The 25,640-nt window shown below is 50.6% G+C and overlaps 1 protein-coding gene across 1 annotated transcript; it reads left to right on the top strand.

The window, feature by feature from the left end:
- Positions 1-4,469: 4,469 nt before the first annotated feature.
- On the top strand, positions 4,470-23,671 carry LOC131215112 (uncharacterized). Its single transcript, XM_058209492.1, has 5 exons — positions 4,470-4,804; positions 13,742-14,278; positions 15,851-16,072; positions 16,716-16,940; positions 23,479-23,671. Exons 1-5 carry the CDS (start codon positions 4,470-4,472, stop codon positions 23,669-23,671), a joined length of 1,512 nt encoding a protein of 503 aa, XP_058065475.1.
- Positions 23,672-25,640: the final 1,969 nt, after the last annotated feature.

Here is a 25,640-nt window from a genome sequence, read left to right as displayed (position 1 = left end):
ACAGCTGTTTTACTGTGCTCGTGTCTTGGCCCATCGGCGATTTTTTTCTCTTCCAAAAAATGGATGGCAAGGAATCTATATCAAATTTTGTATAGAAAACGAAATTAAGAGCGCGAGAATTAAGCGGACGCATTCTAAATGTTGACTGTGGCTAATGGTGAAGCTATTAAGACCAAAACCAGTGCTTATCGGTGGTTCAAAAATTTCTCAGAGGGCCGAGAAGATGTAAATGTCGAAAAGCAAAGTTTGGTCGAATGTGAACAGTTCCGGATACTTTATTGCCACAATGTATATTAAGCCGGCTTACAATAGTGTTCAAATTCTAAAAACTGGCCCAAGTAAACATAATAATAAGCAGAAAAATATATTTAAGGTTCTCAAGGACGCGATTAGCGCGATAAATTTTCTTTGCCCCTCGACCTGGAACTGCAAGTTGTGTTAGGGATAACAACATCGGGCAGTTGATCGACGCTGCCAACAGTCTATGCATTTCTTGTGTTTGCAGTCAGGAAATTCACGGTACAGAGCTTTGAGTGATCTTCTTATAATGTCCTCATATTCAAACGTAGTTGAAGCATTAGATTTGCCGAAAGAGTTCACATTTACAGTTGCAGACAAGCATAATTATTGTCCTCGCAAAGGACGATCTAAGTAGCGGTTGTGACCCCAGGCAACACCAGATGACAGAATCGACCTCACGTAGCGCTTGAGGCTGTGGTTAAATTGGACTAACAGAGGACAGTAAAAAGTGTATTTCTGTATCTTGAATTTTTAGATCGGTATTGAGAACCCATCTGGTGGTATTGCCTGTTTTTTCAAGTCCAACTAGAAGTTGAAGTTCCCAGAAGTTGTACAAATAAGCATCGGAATCAACAGGTACTAGGAGTAGTAAACATGACGCGCATCTCTGAGAATCGGTGTTGTTGCACCTCCATCTTGCTCCTACAAACCTACCGCAATGGCGTATGTTGTGATAGTGTTTATGGTGCAACCGACCCACCATTTCCTGCTACAGGTGTGCGACAGTCATCGCGCGAGACAGTGATCGATCACGCAGGGGCCCGGATCGTTCGTTCGTTCACTGCACCACTTTCGAACGATGAATTGCGGGACGGTCGCCGTTCACGTAACCGCCGCGCCGTGAGTACGCAACTCGGTACAGGGCGGCCTTTGCCATCACGATAAGGCAACGATCGGTGCCAGCAGAACGGCGACCGGCAGTGCTGGCTATAGAGAGGGGGGTCGCCGGTGTGATTGTAAACAATAATCATCCGACATCCGACAAGGTGCCGGTGGGGGAAGTACGGGAAACACGTTGTACTACGAAGGCGCCACGCGAGTGCTAGGGCAAGGTCACACGAGACCTTGCGTCAGTTTGCCAGAGCCACGCTTGCCAGAGCCACTCTTGCAGGAGCCACGTCACAGCACCGTACAGGGAACAGAATCACGCCACCATCTCGACGGCACACCTGTGTGGGGCTTTCGCCACAATGTTTTTTGTCCAAGTTGATCAGGGGTTTTGTGGGTGGTGTGAAGTCATCCCCTCACCGTTTTGACGGGAACATACGAGTCTTTGACTCACGCTGGGTAGAATTTATCAGGAAAATACCAACAACATCCGACCGGGCCAAAAACAAACATGGACATTCCTCAGTTCAGTGTTCAGTGAGTCACTGAATGGTGATTCGACGGGTTGTGGGCGAAATTCGCCGAACAGCGATCAGGTGATGCCCGGATCCCCCACAGCACACGCAATTCGCCGTTAGTCGCCGTGGGCTTCGTCCGATCTCTGACGGAATGATCAATTTTAACGATCAGTTCGAACGGTCAGGCGAAACACGTCATCAAGCTGTTCGCAAATCGATCGACTCTAAGGCTTTTGATCCACACTTCCTTGATGATCTTCACCTGCCGCGATACCTGCGCGCGATCACGAACGAATTGAGGAAGATATGAATGGCGAGATACAGCCCATTGAACCAGACACACAGCCACGTGCACGTACACGCAAGCGCATAAGGGTAGCGCGAATGAGCTAAAAAAAGATCGCCAGCAACACGTCACTAACCCGTTCGGCAGACAGGTGTGGAGCGAGCGGTAGGCGCTATCGACTACGTCACTCATCGTACGATACCTGAAGGTCCGAGGGTGCTTCGCATCGTCATCGTGGCTTCATCACGCGATCGCGAATCGTGAGCTACGTGGAAGCTACGCCGGCGGCCACATTGCACCACCACCACCACCGTTGGTGGCCACCAAAACAAACGGTAGCGCAACACGACGAACCACCACCAGGTGCGCTCGGGTTTCGCTCTTTGGACAGCAACAGCTCCGGCCGACTTGATAACAGTACCAGCAGGTAACGCCACCCGAGTCAATCGCAGCAGTTCAACAAGCTAGCGCTGGTGACACTCCAATGGCCGCGCGAGAGATAAGAGGGTTCTCCCCTAAGGGGATGGTCGTATCAAACCCTTGCATCGAGTCCGCTACACTTCGGATAAGCTTACACATTCACGATCACCTATAAGGAAAGGTGAGTCGGACTTTGTTATCAGCCCGGACGCTGTAATCACGCAATAGTACCGCAGAAGGAATCAGCCGCCGCCTCGGGATCGGTCTGCGCTCTCGCTCGACGACGCGAAACGAGTGCAGAGAAACGCGGGAACCTCGTGGGGCCTTCGGCTACATCGTACGATTTTTCCCCTTCCCTTTTTGGTGGCGGCGTGCGAAGAATGTTGAACGGTCCCGCGCACCACCCAGTCTTTGGCCGCCAAGCGCCGTTGAATGGGGCGCGAGCAGAAGCCGTTGCCCAAGAGTTTTCGTTTCGGCTTGTCAGGTTGATTGGCTTGGTCTGCGCTCACAGGGTGATGCGTTTGCATGCTGTGAAGAAAGCAGGATCACTTTTCAATAAGAGAGGAAAAATAGCGCAAAGTATCACGTTCTGGTACTGCCGTTTGAACGAAAGGGTCACGAACTGTCATTTGAATTTGTCATTCCTTGGTATTTTTTCATTTTGTTATTTTTATGACGACTTTTTTTATGACGCGGCGACCCGTATGACGCCGCGTTTTACGGCGGAAGGACTAATTGTTGTTTATGCCAGAGCCCGCAGATTGTTGTTGACATAATCCGTTGACGATTACATCTAGCAACCCAGGCTTTCCAAGTAAACACGGCGTCGCAACGAAGAGACTGCTTTCGATCGAAGTACACTGGGAAAGGATTTAGTTTGTTCGAATACTTGAAAGTGGCGCTTTGGGTGCACCGTTTTAAGCCGACTGAATCATTGCCATCGCCAAACACAGAACGCTTCCCACGGCGAGATCGAAGATTGGAAAGGTCAAGTTTGTCGCTGAATCATCGCGATCACCCTGTAACTTTGCAACGTCATCACTTGGCGGATGGCGCGTCGCTGCCCCTTTCCTTTCCGCCTGCCTGGCACATTTTGCGACGATTGTGGGCTCGTCGACACGCCTCGCCGCGACTCCTCTTTCGATGTGTTGGTTTTCTGGTCGAACTCCTGAGCGAAACTGCGACCGTTGCGGACTGAAAAAAAGGTGCGTTCATATAAAACCGTTCGCTTCGGGTCGACCGAACGTTATTCGCGTGTCTGCTGCCGTTTGCCTGGTTACGCGCGCCAAAATCCGCTTACGTCGAGCGCGTTTTCGATCGTCGATTCGCCAGAGAAAGAGGCAAAAGAAAAGAAACTTCAATCAAAAAAAAAAAAAAAAAGGCGACCGCGCAATCGATCCTGGGAAACGGTTTCACTCGAATCTCCCGCTGTCCTGTGGCTCCCGGCGCGCAACGTCGAATCTGATCGGGCAGTTACACCTTGCAATTTGAAAGCTTTCTACAGAGCGGCCTCGGCAATAGGAGCTCTTGCAGAGATCGGTGTAATCGTCGAAGAAAAATCGTCGCTCAAGTAAGTGAAGTGCTGCACCCCGCAAGAAAAACGATGGATCCTAGTTGGCAGTGCGAAGAAGTGGATTACGCACCGACCGGCAAGTTCTGGAACCGAGAGGGGAGATCCTATGCTGCGCGGAGGCTTGTGGACCCGGTAAAACAGTGGGCCACGAAGAGGGGTCTAATTTTACGCCCAATTAGCGCGCGCGGTCTAGAAGAACTCGGGCGGATCGGATCGTGCGTGTCTTCTTGGAGTGCTGTGTGAAAGGATTGAAGATGTTGAAAGGATTGAAGATAGTTACCATAGAAATCCTCTCCTAACAACGCCTCAAACGATTGTGATTAAAGTATGTGTTTTTGCTGTTTCTTCTGCAGATTTGTCGCGGTGCCCAATGTGTCCTTGTGCGAGCGGCGGTGCGTTGTGCGTTGGCAAACCAGAGCGCGATTGGCAGAAAGTTACGATGGACCGGCAACACCAACGGCCGATGGAGTCAAAAGTGAAAGTTCACCCGCCACCGGTAGTAGAACGCAGCCGCCCTCTTATGTGGGCTTCCGTGCCCTTGCTGATGGTGGTGGTGCTCCTGCTGTCACCGGCAGTGACGCTTGTTCACGGACAACGGCTCCCGGAAGGGAGTGAGTTACAGCACACTTCTTCCGGTGGTCCTCCGCATCATCGGCGACATCAGCAGCAGCATCATCATCATCGGGAAGCAGCACCCGTCGTTGATCTGGACGATACCGCGGCCGACGCTGGCGATGACGGTGGTGGAGGTGAACATCCCTATAAGGGGAAGCCGCTCGGCAACTTCCTCCTAATCGATTACCTCAACGACGGTGAACGGGAACGGCGCATCAGTTGGAACGGCATCATCGGCAAGGAGACGAGCCTCGCCGACACTGGGTAAGTCCGACTGGGCGGCTATCGATTTCCCGAAATTTGCAATGGGGTTGTACTTCAGATTATGTGGTGCATCGATGCACAACTTGCTGCATCCTCTGGCAGTGCAATCGATCTGACCGGGGCGCTGCAATTGAAGAATGCTTTCAGTGTTGGTCGATTTCTTCAACCCACGTCCACTTAACTGGTTCGTGGGGCGGGAAGTTTCCGGACGACGTCCGGAGGACTTCCAGCAATTAAACCATGCGACTGGGAGTGATGGACAATCTTGAGTGGTTCCGGTACAGGGCGAGGCCTTTTAATTGCTGTCGTCACAAGTCAGGTCCGGTAATCGTTGACCAAATTTTCCGGTTGTTATCCACTTCAGAAGCGGGGTGCCCTTCAGCCACATCACCGACCACATCAGCCACGCAAATTTTTTGGGACGGAGAGAGAGAGAGAGAGAGTCTTTTTAGGAAGTTAGCAAATCGGGCCTAATTGGACTGGTAGACTGGTTAGACGCTAAGGTGTTCATCACCATCATCATCATCATCATGTGCCAGTTTTCCAAAGCCTCCGGTCAAGCGAGGTGCCAATTGGTACACCCCGTGACGGTATACTTTTAAAGTTTTCGCTCATCGGTGTTAAAAGACTGGGGACGCTTAGAACTGATTGTGCAAGGATCCAGCATAAAGATATGCTCCGTTTGCTACCGTGAGTTTGCTTCCGGCAAATTATGTTCCATACTCCTTCGAAGCAAACCACAGCTGGTGCGAATGTGGATCGCCAACAGAACCGACGCCCAAAGTCCAGCGGTTTGACCAAACGGGGCATACATTTGCATAGTAATCATGACGTCGGCCACTTGCAAAGTACTCACTTTTGGGCATCACCTCAGGCGAGGCCCAGTTTCGTAACACGTTTCGGACATTTGATGCGCCCGTCCAACGAAATACGAACCGGATCGCGTGATCGTGTTTTTAAAGCTCGTCCTTTCAATGACGTGACGGTAAACTGGTTTCCGGCTTGACAACTGGCAAATTGGCCTGATTAGGGCGGAGCATTTCTCTTCGAAGCGAGTGAGCAAGTTCTGAAAGTCTCCGATGTCACTTGGCCCGCATAATCACTAAGGGCAGACATCCCGTGGCTCGAACAGACCAGCCACGAACCGCGAACAGTGGTTCACCTTGACCCATGTGGAGTAGTGTAACTTGATTGACCAAATAGCTATACCCTCCGGTGGTGAAGGATGAGCACTACGCGGTTAGTTTTCTCCAACCAACCGCCAACAGGCGATCGAAAGATGTCGTAAGATCCGGTGGCGCCCTCTACCGAGTGTACCTTCTTGGCCTTTTCTTCACTTTTTTTTGGTGCCAACGGAACCGGTGATCGAAAGATTCGCTACAGAAATAATGTGTGCATGGTGCGCGACGCCGGTGGCGTTTGCGAATCATTCGAACGAAACTATTTTTAAATTGAAACCTACCGGTAAACCGGCGTACGACATAGATCATACGATCTTCAGTGTCGCCCGGTGATGGCGTAGTCTCGGTCGCGTAGATCCCCACAGACTTTGCACTGCTCACCGGGCTGGCTGGCTGGCACCCGGCGTCGGTTCTGAATTGCATAACACAGCGCTCGCTTCGGTGGTGTGCGTAGTGGAAAACCCCCTTCGGGTTTTTGACAGTTTAAAATACAGTTTGAAATTATGCAAACCATCGCGCCACGTTGTCGTGACGTATGTTTCGCGGGATTGGACCTTTTTTTTTCTTCTGCACGCGAACTCGATCACACCATCTAGGCGCGCATGGCCACCGTGCATTTGTTTATTTTTCGTTTTTCTTGCTGCGGAATCATTTTGTTTACACACCACACGGATGTGCGTAGTGGGTAGTACACGCAGTACGCTCGCTATCCATCGGTAGTCCTGCGATAAGTCGCGGTGCGTTCTCGCGCCGAAATTACCACTTATCGGGTGTGGTGCGAGCATTTAAAAATAGCACCACTACACACCGTTTGCGATTTGCTAGTCAAATGTCATTGTCGGATCGAGTTCCTGGCGTTCCTGGTTGGTCTGCGATCTCCGTGGCTCCTCGAACTTCAGACACCAACATCAATATTTGCGTTGACAGATGAGACAGAATTGCAGAGTCGTGTGAAGTTTAAGCGGGACCGTCGGCAATCAACGTTCGTTCGATCGGTGAATTAACTCAATTAAGCCTTCGCGGGAGTTGCGTGCCACTTTCGGTTGCGATCGATTCGGTACGAGTCTCAGAATTTGCTGGGAACGGAGGATCACCGAGAGTTGACCCGTTTCATTAGTCGCAATCGAAAGTGCGCCGGGATCGAGGATCGATTGCGTGAGATTGCCGAGGCTCCCTAGCTATCTTCCCCCAGACCTTGACATTCGTACTTTCGCTCGTCCGAGTTATTGACCGAGGACCTGGGAAGGACCTGAGTTGGTTCCCACTGATTTTATTGTTCTAAAAACCGAGCATAAAACCATCGGGTGATCGGGTGATGTGGTTCGCTAATTGAATGCCCACGCTAGTTGGAATGTCGAGTGGCTTAATTAGCTTTTGGGAGTCGATAGAAAAATGGGCCGGAACAGGTCCCATGCTAGCCCGTCTGATGAAGCCACACCAGATGTGTGACACCTGTAAAGAGAAGGATGGCCCATTAGCATACCGGTCGGGCAAGAAGTGCGCCGTTGCCTCACGCTACAACATACTTGACCCGGTCCAATGTCAACCAGTCCACTCGCTGGGGCCTGCTGGCTGGTGGCTTCCGAAGTGGATTGTTTGTGCGGAAGTCTTCCCAACCTCTTCCGAGTTCGAGAGTTAAACAAATCGTTGTGTCGTGCTGCAGCGCATTGTTTGCGCTTCCCGACCGGCGGCGGGCCAAGTGCCGCCTCTCGCACCCTTCGCACACACGCGTTTGATCCTTTTATTAGGACGGCAGGCTGATGATGATGATGGCTCAGTTGCACCGCCGTGGAACGCGTGCAACCAACCCCAAACGATGATGGCGGTAAACAGTCCGTAACTGTGTCCGTAAGGGATGTGCGTAGTGAGACCATTTAATGTGCAGGCTTCCCTGGCACCGGTCCCGGTGTCTGCTGGTCTGGGCAGCACAGAGCGCAGGGAGCCTAGAGAAAACATTAAAAGCAATTTGCTCGACGAGCAGCGGGACAAATCTCGGAATGTATCCCGGCAGCGCTCAGGACCAGAGCGGGAAACAATGGGTTCACATACAGTTTTGCGCCCATTTTTTCACCGCCATGCCACGGCCACACGCCGGGTTGCGACTTTTAGCGAAATGAGCAGCACACTTCCGCCGAGGGTGTCCGGAAAGCCGGGTCCGTTCTCCACCTCCGCCCGGTGGAAGTCTGTGTCTATTGTGTGCAATTTGATACGAATTCTGTCCCGTTTCTCCGGCGACCGGATGTCGTGCCGGGGATGGCCTACGAAACTCAGCCCCTCCGGTCCGGACCAGATTAGACGGATTTACACTTAATTTACTTCGCAATAATAATTGTCGCATGGGAATTGTTACTTCTGGGTGTGGGAAGTGGTCCAAGTGTCCCTTAGGGCTTAGGACACCCAGTGCGGACCGCGGGGTTTTTGTGGAAGGTCACGAGCGAGTCAGCGCTCGTGGACTCTTGAAGTGCGTCACTCCACTCCGCGAGGGTTCCGGAGACCAAGTATCAATTTCAGTGGTCCATTTGCGTTCATCCTCCGTTCTTGGTGCGATGCGAAAAATGATAGCGCAAAAAAACTGCATAGTTAACACTATCCGCGACAGACTTCCCCCGGGGGATGTAATTGGTCGAAGGAAATGGAGCAACAGACGGTCGCTTCCTGAAGCTGGACCCGAGGCACCGTCCTCTGGGCGATTGAAACGAAAGGTGGCGGTCCGAATCCCAGGAATGCCACTGAGGAACGTGACGTCACTAGACGAAACATCGTACGATGTTTGGTATTCCGCGAACGGGAACGAAGCCTTTCCGGGCCAAAGTGGTAGCAGCGATGTAGAAGAAGTTATTGAAAAGAAAACCTGGGTCAATGCTGGTCGGACCGCGAAAGTTAAACAACCGGACCCAGCACATAACCCGCGCACCACCCGTAGGAGCAGGCCTTCCGAGAGCCAGCCTTGCCTTCTAATTATATACCGTGCCCAAAACCGTAGGCGCTTTTGGCAAACGCTTTGGCAGTGTTTAAGTGACTGAAAATTGGCGCTGGCATTCGTTATTATTCATTTCTTTTGGCAACTTTCTTAAGTGCTTAAGTTGGTGCTTTTGTTTTTCGTCATCGTCTCACAGGATTCTCGCAGCGGGCTAGTGCATCACACCGATCGGTCGGTGTGGCGCCCACCACGTTGCATTCCACCTTCCCGGTAGAGTGTAGCGGCCCTCGTCCGTGCGTGCGTGAATGCTCGCTGCACGGGCGATGAAATACACGGCGACACCGTGACATCGCGACCGAGCGTGGAAATTTATGCTCACCCGCTGCACGCTGACATGGAAAGCCGTGGGTTGGATTTGGGGGCGAACACGGATCACCGGATCATCTGTTTGAAAAAAAAGAACCAGCAACGCGTTGATTAGTTGTTTTGACAAGCGTCTAAACGGCGTGACACAGTCACGTGCGTGCGTGGGATACTTTTAAATTTATTGTCCTCTTCTCCATTGCTGGGTTCAGGAAAATTTCCCAGTGGTGCTTCGCCCGGGTGGGGTTTTCCACTCGCCAGCCAACGGCCGTTCTTGACGAAATGGAACTTGCCAAACCAAAAAAAGTGGCGTGCTCAATAGCGTGATGAGTGATGAGAAAACAATTTACGAGAACCACTTGCAGTGAAGGTGCTTCGAGGAGCTAATGATTCGTCCATTTTTTCGCATTTGCTGCCGGTTAAATGTTTTTATTGACCACCATTGGGCCGGGCGTTGGGATCATTTAACCTAACGGTCGATATTTCGACTCCGATCGGGGTGGGCCGCGTAAACGTTATAACGGGTCGGTTAACACCGCCACAATGTAACACCATTTATCATCGTCCGTCTCACTCGCAAGCGGCAAGAGCAGCAGAACAGTGAAATAAAATAAATCGACGATGAAGCAACCGGATCATCGGTTACGTACCGGATGGAACCGGCGGCGAAGGCTGGTGTCGCAATGATCGTCTGCGACGATCTGAAGAACACGATAGTCAACGTGGTTCTCGTGTTCTTCATAAACTTCCGCCGGTCCGTGGGATGCTTGAGGCGCGCGATGCAGCGTTAAGAATTGGAGCATAAAAGTTCAAACACATCTTCCAGCCAGCATTCGACAGCGACCCGTGGCCTGCGCTCGTAAGTCTGCTGCGCTCTCCGACAAACAATTATGCCCTGGATTATCGTATAAATTTGGTCACTAAATTTTTATGAACTCCTCACACGGCGCACGACACTCTGCTCGGAGAATGGTGACGGCAAGGCCATGATCATTAGGAGTTTTCTCCGCTTTTCGCCTTCAAACGATTACTTAATTTACGCCGGATATCACGACGGCGACGGTCGTCTATGGAACGCTGGCTTTTCTTGTACAATGTCGGACCCCGTGATCCGTGGCGTGTGGAATGAGTCTGCGTTACTTGCCCTGTGCCCCGAAAGATCGGTATCTAGAATGGAGATTGGGCGGAAAGAAAGTTAATATAGAAGAGAGCGGTGCGTTGTTTGGAAATTCCGTACATCACAGGAGCGCACCCGAACTGACGAAGAAGCTGGCGATCGTTGTTTGAACCCTTCACGTGGGATCCGGAGAGGTTGGAGAGCCACGACCGTTGACGTGGCCCGAGGACCGTCCCGATACCGACAAAAGCAGAGCGGTGGCATCTTTCCCTATTTTAATTAATCGTCGTCGCCCTTCGGACGGACCTTGTGTTCGATGAAGAAGATCTTCACCGAGATTTGTGGAAGGATTTGTCAGGGACTTCGGTGTAACTTGTTCCGCGGGGCAAGTAAATACACCGTTGTTTTGATTCCGGCTTCTACTGTGATGTGATCGTGACACGCACGAGTGTGAAGATCGTTCAAATTCCAACCAATGCCGTTCAAATAAATAGATCGCCACGGTTGCTTTCGAACGATGCAACCCGACTGCACTGGCCGGCAATGGTTTATTTTAGTTCGGAACCCGCGCCGAGAGGGAGTCTCGCAACTCCGCCACTTTATTCAACACCGATTATTGGAAGCGGAAACGCAGTTTTCCCCATTGATTTTCTTTTGAAGTTCAACATCGGCATCGATGATGCACCACACTTCAAACGGATTCTTAAGATCTTGATCGTTAATGTTAATAAACGTGGAACGGGCGCTCGCGGCCAGCGCCAGGAAGAACCTCTTCAGGGAAATTGATTATTGTTTACGACAGCGACACTCCAACGGGCTCTACACTCCGGTCCGGTGCGATCTGGAATAGCTCCATTTTGTGCCCCTTTCTTCGGAACACGCCATCGCCAGAGGCCAGCACCACCGTGTTCCGATTGGTCAAGATTATTAATCAATAAAATCGTCTCGAGAAGAGAAAAACATAGGAAAAGAAATAAATTTAAATAATCTCTTAAGGGCTGCTCTCTGCGGATCGGGATTACACAAACTATAAAATGGATGTAAATAATAATTCTGATAAATTTTATTACACAAGAATCGAAAGAGTGGTACTCTGGCCATTTCTTTCTATAACTATTTTTTTTTTGGAACCCACAAAAGTGGGGTGAAATTCGAAACCATCCGACCGTGTGTTGCTTGCTTCCGCCTTGGACCACGGTTTCTGCACATTCATCTGCACGATTCGCCCACAAACCGCAAGGCGGCAAGAACTGAGGGACCGAGCTTCTAGCAGCTGGCACCGCCAGTCGAATCCTAGCGAAAGATGTTGCCGCTCGTCGTCGGCACAACGGAAGATGGCTTGGCGATCCGAAGTTTTATGTTTTGCTCAACCGGAATCTAGCGAAGGATAGACCGAAGCCTTCGGCGCGCCATTTACGCGCCACGGATTGATTTGAAGGAAAACGGGATTGTCGAGAGAGCCGAAAAACGTTCTTTTTATTGGCGAGGACGCGATTGAATGGGCGAAATAAAAAATAAAGGTGCAAAACGAAGGCCAGTTTATGTTTGGGCAAGCATAAATTTTGCGCAGAGGCGCAGGGTTGAGCCTTTTGTTTCTCTGACGTTTGGTTGATGTCGTTTAAACTATTTTGGCTGGCCCCACGAGGCTTACGACAGAGTTCCGTGCACCACCACCATCAGCCGACCCGACGTGGTCGTCGTGGTTCAAGGTAATGCGATTCGAGTTTCGAGAATTCGCAGGCACCCGTTTTGGGTCGGGCGGTGGTGAGTTCACCATCCCCCCCGGGGGGGTGCTCGAGCGGGGCGGGGTCAAGGCTCTCGCGTGGAGTGGAAAGTAAAGTGGTGACGTGCGATGACCGCAAGACGGAAAATTCAGCATATACTCCACGAAACAGCAAGTTGCCGCTGCTAGCCGTCGCCCTCGTGTAGGGGGCTTTCTTCCAACTCAATCACACCATTTCGGGGCTCGGGTTGTGGTGTCCTTCGGCATCTAAAATGTAAAAAGGGGCAACCCTTTAATCGGATTTACTCTAAACTCGCTCCCTCTAGTCTAGGATGCCGCAAACCGGAGAGTGGAATAGGGCACCGTTTTCTAAGTGCGGTTGTTGAATTCAAATAAACATTGCTTCACATTAGGTGTCACCGGCCATCGGGTGCCCCGTTGCCACTTTCGGAAAGTGGGACTATTTGAAATATTTTAACGTCAAATTGTCTAGCGCTTTTTGTTGCCATAAAAAGGGTCGCTTCGTTAGTCCTCCCGAATAGGAAACCGATGGAAAGGAATCCAGCGACACGTAAATGCATAGTTACAGTTTTATTTCATCCAATTCACAAACAACTTCAAGCCCCCAAGGCGTGCATGTAACGATCCGCTGAGCAGAGTGATGACGTAGCAATTGATTTTTGCTCGCCCGACTGACCATCATCAAACGAATTGGTCAAATCGGACCGATTTCATGGAATTTTGGACAAATAGGAGAAGATGGAAGAAAAAAAACCACCACGGCAAGGAACGTGCTGGTGCCACGCTCTGGTCACTCTCGCCGGGGACGATTTACGAGATTTCGTAACCCGATTTGATGTTCTGTCGATGTTCGGCGGGTGTGTGCGCGATGGTCTGCGGGGTTTGCGCAGGTGATGGTTGTAAATTTTTTACACCACGCCGCCGGTAAATGTGGCCAAGCGTTGACAGGCGTGGAGAGAAATCGAAACGAAAAAGGGAACTCAAGCCCACGGTTTGTACCGACGGTGCAGCCCCGTTTTTGGGGAAGAACGAATGGAAAAATAAAAACATTCGCTCGCCTCGCCGATCTCGCCGGGGGATTCTTCTGGCTCTGGAGGGGTCATAAATTATGCACGAGTTTCCCCGGGGTGATAAAGGTGACCGCGGGACCGTCGTGGGCTTTAATTGGATTCCGATCGATCGATCGATCGGTCGGCCGGTGACATAAACGATGGCCTAATGAGGAGAATCCCTTCGAGGAGTGTCCACAAGAACCGACGGTCCAGAGATTTACTGGCGTGCGATGGCGTAATGAATCTCGAGTGACGCGGCGATTCCGTGCGCCAAAAAGGTAAAAGTCCACGCAACGTGATCATGGCGTGGTTTGAGATTAAAATGGATGGACCATGGCACAGCGATACGGCGAAGCATCCGGACGAGCGTGGCATAAAGTGGGCCAATCGCACCGATAATGTTGACCTTGCACACTAGAAGATTTGTGAAATTCCTTCTCCGTCTTGCGCCGATTGTGGAATGCTTACTGCGCCGCTGCTGCGGCTTATCATCGAAAATTACAATAAACAGCCCATTAGTTAATCAACATTTTCCGCTTTCTTTTCGCTCGTCTTTACAGTTCCAACAAATCGCTGGCCCTTTGGCAGATGGCATACCGCACCTATCTGATGCAAATCATCTACAACAGCGACGGCGACATGATGGACTGCGAGTACGTTCGGCAGCGGCCGCTGGTGCACCAGTTTCACGCACGCTTCCGCACGGAGTTCGAACAGGCACGGGCACGAAACTTTAGCTCGCCGTTCACGTTGCCCGCACGGGGCCGCCAGTCGCTGGTGTCGGATCACGAGTTCCGGGAGTACATCGAGCACGACGTCGTAACGTCCGAGATGGAGGAACTGCAGTACAACGTGTACGAGTTTCCGGCCGGTGTGCCACGGGCGCAACGGGCCGCCGATGCGTTCGGGATGCGCAATCTCACCTACATTCCGCTCCGGACACCGGCCGACATCCCGGGCGAGCTGATGGGTCAGCTGAACTTCCACGAGCTGAAGCAGCGATGTAACGTGCGGCATATGCAGCTGAAAGAGATCGCTTCCGGGCTGCGGAGTGCGGACCCGGAGCACCAGCGGATAGCGAACGAGAAGCTGCAGAGGTAATTGCTCGCCTTTGCACCCTTCACTCCTTTCGGCACCGAACTAACAAACCCCAAACACCCCCCCATTTTTCCACTGATGCACATTGGGAACATTCGGCACCGTGTTTCACATTCGCGCGCATCTTCCGAGCACCGACAACACGAGCATCAGCACCAGCACATCGCAGAAGCAAAGACCCTCGTGTTGACCGCACGTTTCTGTGTCTGATTGCAAATTTGTTTCCCAAGTTCGTGTCCTTAGCACCCGCGCAAATCACGCCCCAAATGGAGTGCACGAACGCTAACACCACTGAATTAACCCCTCCACCGCGCTGACCGGAAGCGAATCGGGGCGAATCGGAGCGAATCGTGGCACAATCGGGTTCGCTTGCTGGGACGCCAACGCAACCCAGCCCGTCCTGCTCTACGCGGCCGATTGCAAACGACGATGGGGTCACGAATTCCGAATCGCTTCCTTTCGAAATCGCCCCCAAACAATGCGCCATTGCGCACACGGTGATAGCACTGAAAAAACAACACGATAAAATATTTGCAACCCTCGTGCGTGACACTGTTTTGTGTTGCGCGGGCACTACGTGACGATGCTGCGAGTCATGCAACGTTCTCCAGCGCATCCGACACGTCGCGAACGATGACGATCGGATTGCGTTGGGGACTTTATCACATAAATCACGCCAAAACCCGAAGCAGCAGCCCAGTGGGGAGGAGTTTGCTTTTGCGCATCTCATCCTCGGTGGTGAGAGAGAGAGAACGAGACATTGTTGAAGCAAGAGAAGACGAAACAGATAAACGCGGCGGCACACCTGACGCTGCCGGTGACGAAAACGGTGTCAGATGATTTTTGGGCTTCCTGACCGATTAATCATGGCGTGGCACGGTCGTCGTGAAGGCATGCCGTCCCCGTCTTATCTGCCATCACCGGCGAGAGTCACTCCCTTTCCGGTCGGAGGAATTAGCGGCAATACAGCAGTGGCACTTTATCGATCGGAATGTTGCTACTTTTGTGTTCGTAACGGAGAAAGAGATAAAAACGAGCCACAAAAATGAGGCATACGGCAAGGAAATTAACAATTTGTGGTTTTGGAATGTATGCCGTTAGTTTTGAGCGGGTCAGGTCGACTTAAACGGTACTAGAAAATGGGTAAAGGCTCCGGTTCACTAACACGCACTCTAACACTTTCCTAACACCTAAACGTTACTTACGGTCACCGCATTTTCTAACACTTTCACTTTAGTTTTATTGTTTTATTTTCGTTTGTCTTGCACGGTTTTGGCGTTTAACAAGTTTAACAAGTTTTCGTTTCGTTCACCAAACTAGACGGTTCACCGTTTGATTAGCTCCGTATCGCCATTTGGTTCAGTTGTATTAACGATGCCCTTTTTTATTTTCCGTTTCTTTCTATTTCTTTGCGTTTGATTTGCTCGCATCACGTATATTCGCGCATCGATGTAACGAAAAACAAACAAACAAACTGACATTATAACACGTTAAACCATCACTTCAAACACACCCATAAAATCACTTGCTGCGGTGTTTGGACCGCGTTTGCATAACCGGAAACACCACAGGCACAAGCGGGCCATCGCCGACTGGTTCCTGTCGCCGAACACGAAATGGTGCGGCAAGGGACATTCGGCAGTCCACTACCACCAGCTAGGAGGCGCATCCCGGGCGGACATGTGCTGCCGGAAGCACGACCACTGCAAGATCATGATACCGGCCATGGGTACCCGGTGGGACCTGTTCAATTTGCGTCCCTTCACGCTCAGCCACTGTAGCTGCGACACGAGGTTAGTTTTTGGAGCCGCGTGCAGGAGAAGTGGCCGCGCTCCGCTGGGAAGATCCTCTTGGGGACTCTCCCGGTTGAGGAGCACGATCGACGATCAATTTTCAGTTTAGAAAACAAACAGGGCATGCGCGCGTCAAACAGAGAGACAGAGAGAGAGAGAGAGAGAATGGGAAAAAGGACTTGAGACTAGTGGAGCTAGAAGAAGACTAGATCCGGCGGCCACAGCCCCCCGCAAAAGGTAAGCCCCGAAATCCCCCTTCTCCGAGGATGTTGATGATGATGCTGATGACAGGTCTTAATGTTGCCGGATAGCGTGGTGCTCCCGGAATCGGTGTGAAGGATTCGAGTGTCCTTTTTCCTCTGTGTTACAACACGCCGTTTAGTTCCCACCAGTGCCATCCTTCCCAGAATTCCCATTCCTGGCCATCGTTTCGGTTCATCGATTTCTGGCGTCGGTCGGCGCTATCGGCCCAGACGCTAATATAAATTTATTACCTCCCTCTCCCATTACGTTCGTCCTTTCTCCAACCGTCCCCCTTATTCCGCCTTTCCCGACAACACCTGACACGCTACCTGTCCCGAAAGGAGTTTATCACGACTGCCGAACTAAACAAGGAATTTAAATCTTTCCCGCCGAAGCGCAGGCAACGCCGCGACCTGTCCAGTATGCTGCGCGTCCCGGGCACCAAGTGGTGTGGCAAGGGCTGGAGCGCCCGGAACTACGTCGAGATGGGCGGCTACTCGAAGGCCGACCGCTGCTGCCGCCAGCACGACCTCTCGTGCCCCTTCTGGATACTGGGCTTCGAGACGAAATACGGACTGTTCAACTGGCGCGTCAACACGCTGATGCACTGCAGCTGCGACGAGAGGTAAATTCGGCGGAGCGCACAGTACCCCCGAGGCGTCGATCGATCGGCCGACGATCGGTGACTCCTGCACGATCGGCGCTCGGTTGCCCCTGTGTTATTAAGTGTTATTATTTTACAGCCTGTTAACCCCCGATCGGTGCTTGCTTTCTCGGTGTACCTTACCGCCATGGCGCAAGACATGGCGCAGGGTCAGCCCACCGTTCGGTCCTGCTTTGCGCAAGTGCCCCACGTGTGTTAAACGGAGCCTCGCTCTGTGTGGGGCAATGGCCTGCCCGCCAATGCTTCGGCGGGACGTGCTGCACGATCTTTCACGAGATGCAAACCTTGATTGATGATCTTTCTCCGTGCACCCTGAGTTTCCTGATAGGTAATTTGTTACCGATTCCCTGGCCAGCTGGGGCCGCGGGAGTTCTCGGGGCCGGACAGCGAAGTGGATCGAATTCATGATCGAAATTGATTATAATGAATGATGTGCCGGTTTTCGATCAGTCTGTGTCCGGGACGGGTCCTTGGTGTGGCTTCTGTGGACGGTGGAGAGTTGAGTTGGGTTGTGGGACCAGCTTGTAAATTGAAACATCACGCGTGACCCTGTGATCCCCGGGTGATGGTGGATCTACTACGCCGCTAATGCGATTGTGATCCCGTTTCGTGTCGGTTTCGATTTCGGAGTCCGCCCGCTCCGGTTATGATTGGCTTGGAGATCGGCCACCAGTGGCCGATCGATAAGAGATTGGTCGAAAGTAAACTCCACCGTGGAAAGCGTTGGTGAGAATTTTTCTTTCCCATCGGCGATCGTTAGGGGGCTCGTGTCGATGGAGTTGGAATATGCCAATCAATTTACAAGCAGTCCCTCATAATTGTTTCGTCACTAATGGATTAGTAATACCTTTCGGCATCGGACGGATCGTTGCCGTGTTGGAATGCATTTTAATGCGGCCGAAGATATGACGCGAATAGAGCTTGCTTACGACATCTAAACCGCGTCTTAACAGACCGTTAGCTGCTGGCGCGATGTTTTGTTGCTAAATGGGTTAGATTCATTGTTTAGTCCCACGCTACACCGATTAAAAATGCAAAAAACACAAATTGATCGCGAAGTAATTAGCGGAGTCATTAATATCTTCTGATCTTCACCGTACGGCGTAGTTAATTCGATTTGACGTACTCTCCCCGGCAAGCTCCAATAGTTTGCGCGGCAAAATGTACAAAAAAAAAAAAAAAAATCACTTATCATTTTGCCACCAAAACACGGGGCTGGTTAGGGGTGCACAAAACCTGGGCCTTCCCGTTTGTTCGGCAGTAGACTCATTAATGTCGGCTTTCGGTCAATTAGGGGCACCATTTGACGTACGTGTGTATAATTACGTCCAACGTCACGGCCGCCGAACGTCTCTTCCAGGTCGGGCGTCAAAGAACGGTCTTCGATAAAGCCACAGGAAAGCCGTTACGGAGGGGTGCAAATAGGCATGGCCAGCAGTTTCCAGCAAATTTCTTCGACGTTAGAGGTTCTTTTCTTCCGCTGGTCAAGCAGCGGGTACTAATGGGCCAGTTAAATCCTGCCACTTCTGTGATTTGACGATGAAGTGGTTGGCCTCTTCTCGCAGAAATGGGTCAATCGACGAAATGCGACGGTCGATTGCCCATGGCCACCGGGAGCTGGTACGGGATTCCAAAGGATGGTACAGATTTGTTTATCGTACTCTGAAACGGAAAGGAACGGATACAAAAATTCATGGCTGCTTTTGTAGAAGATGGCCTCCTGAATTCAACAGTGCCATCGACAGCACAGTACTAACTCCACTGCAAACAGCGATATTTTTATAAACTCCCTTTTTCGGCTCTGAACTGGAACACTCTATTCGAACACCCACTGTTTGCTTAGGCTTCCTGACCTTCGCCACCAAAAGGGACTTCTTCTCGTCGAGCTAGGGAACTCCGCTTTTAATGATGCGTCCCCTTTGTTCACACCCAATCGGCAGTTTGGGACGACGAAAGAACTAAAAAAAAACAACATAGAAACGAGCATAAGGATAAAAGGAGCGTGTTCTCGGTAACGCACTGCTGGCGGCCCTTCATCAGAAGGCGCCATTTGCTGGCGAAGGAGAACCGACGGCCAGTTGGATTGGTCTCGTTCGGTTTACGAAGGAAATTACAGCGGACCAGTCCGGGGCTGTAACGCATGAGAATTGATTGACTAAATAGAGCTACCCAGGCCAGCTTACGGATCGTGGTAGGTGGTAGGACTTCAATCCATGCTGCTTCGAAGTTGACCCCGCGGGGAGCCAAGAACTTTAAACCGTGGCGTCCCATGGGACCTGCAGGTTGGGCCCTGTCGCGCCCTGTCAGCAGCCTAGTTTTGACCGGCATCGGATGAGTTATTGAATGGTTCTCGTTTATGGTGGGAGCATTATAGAAAGACATTACCATTGAGCTGGTTGTAGGTTGGCCATTTAAAGGAGATTGAAGATCGTTAAAGATAATTAGTACAAATTATGACAGTTCATGAAAGGATCGATGTTGAGTCTCACTGTACTTTCGAATGCTTAAGAATGCACTACTGTAGAACAGGCAACATTGGCACAGGGACAGAGGTATTCGGGACAGATTTGGGTCACTGTATCAGGTGATTTTTCACCCAACTTTCACCTTTTCATACGGATAGAATCATAAGACACAAGGAAAAGCATCTTAATGATAATGAGAGAAAAACAATCACATGAAAGGAACTAGGAGGAGGAAAGAACCCAGCGCAGGATTATTAATAAGTGAGCAATCAATTCCTCCTTAGCCGATGAGCTTTGGTTCCATCGTAGGGTTGAAAAATATGTTTCCCCCGCGTCGTTAAGCATTTCTTCTGGGGCCACGTATCACAACGGGCCCAACCTCCCACAACGAGGACAAACATGTTTCTTCGATTGTTTCTCGTATCGGATGAAATAATTACACTCGTATAGAAATTGGAATGAAAGGCGCTGGAAAAAATGAGGAATATGATATCTCGAAAGCGATGGGGAAAGGAAGAATGGTTGGTTGGTTGGTCAAAAGAACGCAGAACCTATTTGTTCTTTTCCGGCCGGACCGGTGGACGTGGCCGCACGTTCACGTCGGCTAGGATCTTCAAGATTTTTATCGCCAAGACGTACAAATTGATCGAGAACGGGAATTAATTATCAAGATCGTATCAATAATCATACTACGTCCCGCCATTCCCACCAGCGGCAGGCGACAAATGGGTGACGATACACAAGAAGAAAGGGGCGACCGAATACGTTAGTCATCTTTCAAGAATCTTTCATCCAACTTGGCTTGACCAACGCCGCACGATAGAAGAAAGTAACGGAAGGTGACTTGGTCCCGGAGACAACGCAAAACGATACCGCAAAGTGGCCAGCGACACCACGACGACGGTGGGTGAAACGACTTTGAACCATCCTGCCACGCCATTGTCTGCAATTTATGGTTTCGCATAAATACAGCACCTTCAAGCGCCCGTAGTAAAAACCGACCGCGAGCGGCAGCATACGTCGCACGCGGCCCACTAGAGAGGCCTCCTCAAAATCTCGGCCCATTTCTATGTTGTTTTTTTGCCGCTCGCACCGAAAGTGTGTGGTGGCCGATTCGTTCCGATTCGCCCGGAAGCTGTGCGGCAAGAAAGTGAAACCACTTGAGAGGCAACGGCGGCAAACGGACGGACCAAGTCAAGAAGTGTGTGCGCCTACTTTCGGATTGAGAAAGCCTTCGATCGGGGCCGCTCCCCGGACATTGAAGAGTGTTTTGCTACTGTTTGGCCGGTAATTTACTGGATTGGCACGGGGCACCACCGTAGGCCTACGCGTCTGGGTGGAAGTTCTGGGTCCGAAAGAGCACATATCGGGCCCGCCACGAAGGGACAACGCCAAGTGGACATCTGTCATTGATTTGCGTCCTTTCTCCGTTTTCGTCCAGGGGGACCTCAAAGGGACAGGCCGCAAATGCCGCACTGCGCGATTAGCTATGGCCCTGGTGGTTTCTCCCTTCGCTTTCAGGGCCAGCTGGGCCCATTTCGATCACCGTCCGGAAACTGTGCCGATCGTCGATAAATTTGTCATAATCTATTAACGGCAAAGAGCATATCATTTCTGGACGGCGGGTGTTTGATTGATTGAATGTGGCTGCGAATCATCGATGACCGGTTGTCGATGGCAGATGGATTCGTAGCTTTGGCAACCGTCGGAAGAGCTAGCTTTATTCATTGAATCATTCCTTACTATCTTTTTGTAATGAAGTTTAAAAAAATGTGATGTTCAAATGCGAAGAATTCATGTGGCTGGATTGGTTCAATAGAGCATCGATAATCCACCTCAAGCATCATTCAACTCACGATGATTGCGTTGTTACACCTTTTCAAGTCTTCAAACGGATGCTAAAAGAAACACTCAAGTCGATAAATTTAGCGCAGATTGTTGCGGATTGTTTCAAGCGGATTGTTTCACTCATTTCAAGTTTTGTTCACTTCAGATCACAATAACCGCGCTCTTAATCTTTCATCTTTGGCAAACAACTTCTGTGGCAAAGTGATCTTAATTAAAATCACCAACCGGTGCTGCTTCGTCGCTCGACGCGGCACTGTTGAAAAGAAATGGCAACACCGTGTCACCGACTAGCCTCACTTCGTCTCCCACTTCCGGCCAATTGTCAGCGGGAAGTGGGACAGCAAAAAGGAAGGAACCGTTCCGGTGTTCAGCATCCCTTCGGGGACCGACTGGAGCCGAAAGCAAAAGGTGTGCGGTGAAGTAAACTCCAAGGCCTACTACTGCAGAAAGGTAGACCAGAAAATGGATTGACTTTTACACCGTCGGCGCCTTCCCGCCCCGCTTTGACAAGTGAGACAACACTACCAAAGGGATGTTTTAACTGGCAATGAGCACCCAGGGTGGATAATGGATGACGACGACAAAGTGTTAATGCGCCCGGAACATGCCACAGGGGTCCACAGCGACGACGATTTTCGTTTGCAAGGACCGTGTTTGTGTTTCTTTCAACCGGCGTCCGCTCCTGGGCGGTGGTGTTGTAACGAGAGACAATAAAAATGTCACCACCAGTAAGCCCTTCTGCCCTTGGTTCGTCTTCCAAAGTAAGAAGCATCCTTCGGGACAGGATTTGGCCAGAAGCGACATTTTTGTTTTGCTCCGCAGCTTAGAAAAATTGGCCCACGGGTCAGTGTGTTTGTCAACCTCGGGGAACGTGTGACACAATTAATGAGCCAAACAGCGTGTCAAGTGTGCACCGGAAGTGCACTTGCGGATGCGTCATTCGAGCGCTGCACTCGTCCAAGGATATTAATCCGTGTGTAATGTTAATGACAGAGAGCCGCAAATGGTACGTCTTAGATCCTCTTAGACCAATGCCCGATTCACGGCCCCATAAATAATCCCGTCGCACCCGGGTTGGCGCACTTAATTTTTTACCGTAAACCGGTAGCAGTGTTAATGGCAGTTTTATGCGATTGGCAGGCCCGTGGTGCCGAATCGAGCTCATAAAATCACCATCGACCGCGACCGCGGCGCAGATTGGTGCAGGATGATTTAGTTGAGAACTTTTGTGCGGCCCATCTGGCCGTGGCCGCGCAAGATTCTCTGTTGGGTTCCGCCGTGTTGCCCCGATGCGTACATACATTTGTAAGGTCCTTTCGATCGGAGGTCCATTCAGTTTTTTTTTCGCAATTCCGAAAGGCCGGTGTCGATTTTCCTTTGGCCTTTCAATGTACGGCGCAAAAAGTTTTCGTTTACAGCGCAAAGTGGAAGATAAAAATCACTTACGGCCGCAGCCAAGCTCGCTGGGATGCAGGGCCGGCGGCAAGACTGGGACCAACTGTCACCGTCATCTTCTCACATTCCGCCTTCCCACCGGAACGATAACGATCTCTATGGGTAATCCGTTTAAGAAATTAGATTTTATTAAGCCCTCACATTCTGTGTACCGCAATCGTACCGTCGATGCATCTTGTGGGTTATTGGCGGCCTCGTTTTGGGTGGGAAATTGACAAAAAAAAACCTCGAGCCAATTCATATTGAGCTCAGAGATCAAAGATTACTATCTTTATTGGTGCTGTCACTGAAGCACTGCTCGTTGGTCGCTTCCCCGTCGGGTCTTACGGCGTCCCACGCACACACTGTCTCGAAGGGCTATCGGAACACTTGCGCGATTGATATACGATCCTTCTGTGGCCATGTCAAGCCACACCGTGTCCGTGCAATAAAGTGATTAGTGAAGGGGACACGGGACTGGCGCAACTTTTACGACAAACCTAAACGGCGCAACGGTTTTGCGTTGTATTTTCCCCCCGAACGAAGTTTATCGTTTCATTTGGTTTTCTGTCTAATGTTTGTTTTGTTTTTACTTTTTTATTGCAGGAAAACTCGTTTCCATATCGCTCTCTCTCTCTCTCTGCTCCGTTTTAATTTACATTTACATGCCCTGTCGAGATTTTTCTTAATATAACCGATTATAAATTCCGACAGAGAATTCTAACTACTTTCCTTCTTCGCTCCGTTTCCAGGTTCCGCACCTGTCTCAAGATGGCCGACTCGAGCGACGCCAACCTGGTCGGCAAGCTGTTCTTCAACATCGTGCAGATGAAGTGTTTCGTGCTGAAACCGGAATCGGTGTGCGTGAAAAAGTCGTGGTGGGGCAAGTGCGAGAAGAAAATTCGCCGAAAGCGCGCCCACCTGCGGGACAACCGGAAGTTCTAAGGAGCCTGCGTGCTGTGTGTGCGAGAGTATGATTCCTAATGCTGTCGCCATCCACCGTGGACGCCGGATGGCTGCTGGCGGCTACGATCTGTTGATACGTTATTTATTGTGTACCGGTTAAAACTACTATTTATTGCGCCTCATTGCCAGCCAGGGGGGGAATACGGGGAGCTTTACAGCGACACGTGGTGACACTATTTATGCTTGGCAGCAGTACATCAACTAACGGATTCCTATTAGTTTCGTAAGACTTCGTAACTGACCACCAGTAGTGATCACAGAAGGAAGCGGGATTTAGAGAGTAAAGAGGAGCGATTAGGGCTAGACGTCAATCGTCATGGGACTGTAAATATGTAGTATTCCTTTGTATTCGGTGGGTGCACTGTCCAATTGAGGAAAGCAGAGATCTGATCTAGGGGCGGCGGTAGCGTCCTAGACTTGTAGTATTAGTAAATGTTTAGTATATAAAGCGCGAACTCAAGCGGCGAACATAGGTTGAATTCCATGACAATTAACGTAGCTATTATAAGCGGTCCCGCACGTGATGCACGCGAGAACCCCTATTGCTATGAAAGTAGACTCGTAGTTATGCGGTTGCCGAAATCAACCCAAACGGATATTAAGATATTTAGGACACGTTAGCATGTAACCCAAGTGACTGGTACAAAAATAGGACAGAAAAACTGTAAATATTGATCCTGAAACGCGCCAGAAACCGAAGGGAGCCATTGTACATATGTTTGTAAATATTATCGGAGCGGTGTAAATAGGCGTTTGATGATAGACGGAAGAAGCAAATGAGTGGAATAAAAATCAAAATAACAATAAGCTTAACACTGTCGTGTTTGTGTGTTCGGACGCCCACGTGCGTCGGCGTAGTTTTTACAGCTCAGAATTGATACAGCCCACGAGCATGGAAGCGAAGCGATTTAGCCACTACCTAGCCAATTGTACTTGCAACGGTGATCCACCGAGAATGGGAATCGTAACTCACCGCCCTATAGTTTCCAATCCAACCTGTCCAAAACTGTACCGAAATAATGGAAATAAAGCGGAAAAGTTCTTAACATGCAGCGGAAATGTGTTCTGAATTGAGCTGTGTCCGAAAGAAGCGCTCCTTATTTTTGTCTTATTAAAACTACATTGTCCTAATTTAAACCGTACTCACCGAACGGTCGTTTGCGGCTTTCGAATCGAATGCGTACAACTTGTGGAGCGCTCGAGGATGAACTTGCATGCGAGCACTTAGTTTCGGTTGGCAGTCGCATAGGTGGCAGCAGCGTCGTCCGGTGCTAAAAATAGACTCCCGGTTCGAGGTTATCCGCGAAAGGAGTACGCATTCGAGCGCACCCTTTCTCGACCGGGAGCGTGGCGTCTCCTGTAACGCGGCTACTCGTGGGTCGGATTACGGACTGATTTGAGGGCGGGAGTTCTGTGTGCTGGACTAGGCCATGTTGACGGGATGTCCGCACTAAGCTGGCCGTCAATATGGGTGTCACGGAGGAGTCCGAGACATTCAGGTTGGCCAAGGAGAAACACACCGAGCGAGGGGTGAAAACCAGCAGCTAAGAGTTTCCGCGGCAAGCAGTAGTGGGATCGCGTCCCGGAGTGGACTGCCAGTGCCAGCCCGTCCAATACAGTCACACCGTGATCTTTTGCTGCCGCGCGGTCCGTGCCACTTTTTGCGGGCCACATCAACGTTACTGATCGACGCTCCGGAAGGCACCCGATTCCTTCGGCTGAAATGGGAAATTAAAAGTTAGAAACAATACGGAAAGTGAGACGAATCGCAAGAATGCGGGTGTGCTGCTGGAAACGATGAACGTGTTAGTCATGGGTTCTCAATATTTTCACTCCACCAGAAAAGAGACACCGGTGGCCACGACTTAACACAGTCTCCGTGCATCGGGGCGGTGCGCAGAGGGTGCGCCTCCCGGAAAAGCTGCACGTCAATATATTTTGTGTATAT

The sequence above is a fragment of the Anopheles bellator genome, chromosome 1, assembly GCF_943735745.2.
Source record: "Anopheles bellator chromosome 1, idAnoBellAS_SP24_06.2, whole genome shotgun sequence".
Lineage (NCBI taxonomy): Eukaryota > Metazoa > Arthropoda > Insecta > Diptera > Culicidae > Anopheles > Anopheles bellator.
This window is presented reverse-complemented; position numbering and strand designations above follow the sequence as displayed.

Coding starts and splice junctions, on each gene's coding strand:
- LOC131215112 (XM_058209492.1), top strand. CDS start 4,470: ATGGTGGTGGTGCTCCTGCTGTCACCGGCAGTGACGCTTGTTCACGGA. Junction 14,279..15,850: donor GCGAACGAGAAGCTGCAGAG/GTAATTGCTCGC, acceptor GAAACACCACAG/GCACAAGCGGGCCATCGCCG. Junction 16,941..23,478: donor CACTGCAGCTGCGACGAGAG/GTAAATTCGGCG, acceptor CTCCGTTTCCAG/GTTCCGCACCTGTCTCAAGA.